At 35.6% G+C, this 5,103-nt stretch overlaps 1 protein-coding gene across 1 annotated transcript in view; it reads right to left on the bottom strand.

Annotated features, from left to right (window-relative positions):
• Positions 1-5,103, bottom strand: part of LOC107673620 (gamma-aminobutyric acid receptor subunit gamma-3) — a 90,745-nt gene that overhangs the window by 11,454 nt on the left and 74,188 nt on the right. Inside the window, exon 4 of the mRNA XM_016467286.1 lies at positions 1,707-1,844. Within this exon, the coding sequence (XP_016322772.1) occupies positions 1,707-1,844 (138 nt within the window). The remainder of the gene's footprint in view (positions 1-1,706; positions 1,845-5,103) is intronic.

The following is a 5,103-nucleotide window of genomic DNA, read 5'->3' as shown; positions in this document are numbered from 1 at the left end:
CGCCTTGGGCACCACTCCACCTATGTATCCTCTGGATACCTACTTTAACAGGGTGTTGCTACTAGGGGTCTGTTGAACGAGACACTGCGTCCTCTAGGTTTCTTGCCATGCTTCGGACGCAAGCTTCAGATGAAGAAGTGGATGATGTGTTCTCCCGGCGCCTATTTATACTATAGTAGTGATGTCATGGCTGTCGCCGGCCAACGTGTTGTTGGTGTTTTTTCAATGTATGCTTCAGACACGGGTCACGATGAGGCGTGCCCCATAGCGACCCCTAGAGGACACAGTGTCTCGTTCCCTACTCAGGGAACCATGGTTTACATAAGTAACCTGAGACGTTTTCCATGCTATGCTGCAGTTCTCACATACAGACCTCTTGTATTGCTAATTTTCAAAATTGCTAGCCATGTTACAACATGCCCAAATCAGCTTTTCGAGGTTGTAGTTCACGCCTTCATGGGAACACTTCTCTATCTAACATTGATGATATCTACATGTCACAGTCCTTTGAAAGTGTCTCTCTCTTGAAATAGGAAACATTATTGTATAACTTTGATTCAATACAAAGTCAATATAACATCGATTTGCACCAAAAATGCCATTCTCTACCATCCTAGTATAACAGATTTGGCATTTGAATATGAGGATATAAAATTTCTAGTCCAGTCCATTGACCATGTTCACACTAAGAGTTACTAAGCCCTGATAAAATATTGTCCAATTGTGCATATACAGTAGTGCTTTAACTGAAGTGACATTTCAACTGCTTACAATCCTCTGACCCAGAGTTTTCAATCTTAATGGGGGTCCATTAATATACTGCAGGGGGTAACATATTAGAAAAGCTGTATATACATTTCGATAAATATACTGTCAAGAAAAACAACCTCATATATCATTTATTTTACACATCTACTGAGCGTAAAACCATCATTAAACATATGCAAATGTCTTTCTGCCACAAAATACATAATGGTGCAATGAATCCAGGACATTAAAATGATGTAAAGGTAGTTGCTTGAGAAAATAGGTCAATGCTAGTTTAGCATAATTTAATAATGAGGAAGATATTATATTGACCATTTTTATTCATGCTAGGTTGGATGAGAGTGGCTTTTCCAAAGAAAAGTTTGGACTTAAAAATTATAGCCCCAAAACATATAGCTATCAAAATTTGATGGTCAGTTTTGTTTTAATTTATACTATTTTACTGACCATTATATTAATCAAAAGTGTGAGTAAATATACTATTACAAAAGATTTCTATTTAAAATAAATGTTGTTCATTTGAACTTTTTATTCATCATTTAATAAAACTTTTCACAGTTTCCACAAAAATATTAAGCAGCACAACACTGATAATATTAAGAAAGGTTTCTTAAACCAAATCAGCATATTAAAATGATTTCTGAAGGATCATGTGACACTGAAGACTTTGACATAGCAAGAATGAATAACACTTTTAAATATATTTAAATAGAATATATGGTTATTGTGAATTGCAATAATTTTTCACAGTATTACTATTTTACTGTAATTTTGATCAAACTCAAATCAAAATGCAGCCATTGATCATAAGAGATTTTTGAACCTTCTAACAATTCTCTTCATCAGCAGCCAAAAAAGAATCATACTTTATTCATAATCAAACTCCTATTAGATCCAATTAATAGAGCAAAAGAAAAAACAACAACAACAACAATTACCTGCTGTTGTCTTGATTATGTCTGTGGTGTTTCTCAGGCCCATGAAGTCGAACTGGTAAAGTCTCCATGACTTCTGATCAGCCGCCTGCACTGAATTCTTTCTCCACTTGTAAATCATTTCATCTCGTGGGTATCCATCTGTAATTACACGGAGCATAAGCCAGTGACCCCTAGCGCCCCCTTTCACTTATGATGGATGCCTGAGTGCAGCCCAGTGTCAGGCATCGAACTGCAGCATTTGTCTCTAGCCTAGAGCATGCTAATAAAATGCACATCACAGGCACAAGGAAGACAAAGGCATAGAGAGAGAACAAGTAAATGAGAAGTTTGGTTCGATTATACACAGTATCCATCTTGATGCTGACACTCAACCTTGAGATGTATGTCTCTAGCGTACAACCTGTGGCCCAGAAAAGAGATTTGAAACAGCGGTCTCTTGAGCCTTTGGAAGTCTAATCTTAGAAATGATCGCTGATGCTACTCTTGCATTGATTATCCATGTCTCATAAGTACTGCTAAGTGGATGATATTTCATGCTCTTTTTTTTTTAAAATTCTACCTTAAAGGGATAGTTCACCCAGAAATGAAAATGTTGTCATCGTTTACTCACCCTTATGTCGTTGCAAAACTGTATGACTTTCTTTCACAAAAATAGAATTTTTGAAGACTGATTTCACAAAAAGATGCATGAGTCTACTAAAGCCATACAATATTTTTTTCTGAAAGAAACAGACATTTAAATCATTATTCACTGAGAAGCATGATAAGTGCCTCTCCTTGGCGAGTTAATGAGAGAAGAAATGATGCTGGATTAATGAACGAATTGTTCTTATTTTGATTCAGATCACCAAGAATGATAATTTTAGATACTATATTAGCATCCACATTCTGTTTATTATAAGCCTCACTGCAGTTGTCATCTGCCACTTAAAATGCTTGAGCCCTTTGTTTGTTAATGAATCAGCACCATGTTTATTGTAACTGCATGCCAAAGAGTGATTGATTTGAATTTTTCAAAATTAAACAAAATAAGAAATTCACACAGTTTCAGAAAGACATGAAGGTAAGTAAATAAATGACAGAGTTTTCATTTTTATGTTAACTGTCCCTTTAAGCAGCAAGAGTTCTGGTGTTGAAGCCACTTATATTCTACAACGTCCAAGAATGGTCCAAGACTTTCTAATATTTCTTAGAGAGTATTGTTTGATAAGTGAGTGGAAGCACTTCATTCAGACACTGTGATTAATAAAACAGCACAATTAGATTTCCACACAAATATGTATTAATTCCATTGAACACACAATGACCTGTGCTGTTAAATGGTAATCAAGCCTAATAGCCATCTGAGGTAATTGTCATTCTCTTACCAGATTAAAAACACTAAATGAGGAAAAAGATAAAAGATGCTTTTTGAATAATTGAATTTCATAAAAATTTTCCTTGGTCTATGCAGAGGGCATTTAAGTACCAATAAAGATATTCTTGACTACAAACAGTTGACATTTTACACCAGCGAATAATACAATCAGATCAATTTTTTAAAACATATTTTGAGCTTTTTTTACCTGTTTGATATTGCTTAAAAATTTAATGATGGTCATAAAGGGATAGTTTACCCTGTCGTGACTGGGGTCCAACAACATTTTACCCTATTTATTTTCATAGTATGGACCAAAACAACATTGAGAACTGAATTGAATATGCAATAATACACAAAACAAGAAAGTGTGTAATTTTATTTCTACACTGTGCAATACTACTACTGTGTATTTTGGAAGAATACTAGTGTTAATTTAGCCACAGACAGTGTTTCATAAACACCTGTTGGACATCCATTAAATTCACATTCATATTAATTGGCACTAGCAAGAAGGATTAAAGGAAATGAAAAAAGAACTTTATTAATTGGCACAGAAATAAGTTGAAAAATCCTCGTCCTCACCCTGGATAAATCCCGTTGTGCCATCCCTGTGAACTGTGAGAAATAATTAGTAGTGTATTGTATAAAGTTTACAACAACTTGGCTCAATCAGCCATAAAGAGGTTGCAAAGGATCAGCAAAATGGTTTCAATTAAAATTCTGTGTACACAATAGTAAAATAGATGCACCCTCCATAGATGTATTTTAGGGGTACCAGGAGACCAGAGCTGAAATTGTGTTATCATTGATTGAGTGTCTGAACATATCAAATAGAATGGTTTCATAATCTTATATTTGGTATTATTGTTTGGTAGAATGGCAAACAATAGCTATAATTAAACTAAAATCTGCTGACTGAAACACATTTAGTGGTATACATGTCCAAATGAATACTCACCAAGCGCCAAATTCAAAATAAAAATTGGCTTTGGCAAGTAAATCAATTTAATTAATATTAATTTGGATGGACTTCACGAGAAACTAACTGCTAAATAAAATAATGGTTTAAATTGCAAGAACAATAGTGTGACCCTGATGTAAATCACTTGAGTGAACCAAATTAAAGACATGCAATACTTTGCAAAAGTTAAAATCTGCTTTGGGGTGCCAGTATAGGAAATATCAATTTTTATCAAATCGATTATATGCACATATATATACAGTATATACATGGCCTCTGTCAAACTCTAAATGCCTTGCTAGTGAAACAACTTGCCTTTCAATCATATTGTTGAACTTCTTGTTCCTCAGACATTATTAAAATAACCTGCTGTGTCTGGCTTGATGCCACACTTCTGTTCTCCTTACATCATATTCAGTTCATTGGGTGGAAGTGGAGATCTCTTTATATTTCTTTTGATAATTACCCATGGGCAGTGTCAAAGATACACTCCTGCTCCATTTCATCCCAACAGTTGCCCTGCCACCCTCTGTCTCCGTCTCTCCCATTTGCATTGTCCTTGGTTCATTATTGTATAACCCTTAGGTCATGTTGGGCTAAAGGGTACAAGCAAATTCCACTTAATCAGAGGAAAAAATAGCCATCGCCATGGGAACCAGAACCATCCATTGGCCTCAGTGGGTGAAGAAAGGGGCGCTGATGAATCACAGCATGCAAGAGCTTCCCGTGATGGTGGAAAGATTGGCAGCGGGAGGAAGACTATGTGATTTAAACCTAATAGGGTGTGTGGAGAAAGCCTTGGTAGCACAACAAATAACTTTGTAATTTCATCATTCATCAACAAAGGAGGTTACTATTGATTTGTGAAGGACTAAATGCGAGCCATACATTTCAGTTTATACATCCTGCCTCTGTCCGCCACATCGGATGAGAATGCCATGGTTAGGTGGGCAAAAAAGATTTATGGCTCTTCTTATGACCCGCAGAAATACAATCAAATAAAAAAGAATAAACAGATTGATCCATGTTTAAAATTCAATGATTTGACAAACACACACACACACACACACACACAC

Source organism: Sinocyclocheilus anshuiensis, unplaced genomic scaffold (genome assembly GCF_001515605.1).
Source record: "Sinocyclocheilus anshuiensis isolate Anshui unplaced genomic scaffold, SAMN03320099.WGS_v1.1 scaffold44, whole genome shotgun sequence".
Classification (NCBI taxonomy): Eukaryota; Metazoa; Chordata; class Actinopteri; order Cypriniformes; family Cyprinidae; genus Sinocyclocheilus; species Sinocyclocheilus anshuiensis.
Note: the sequence above shows the minus strand (reverse complement) of the source record. Positions and strands in the feature narration are given on the sequence as shown.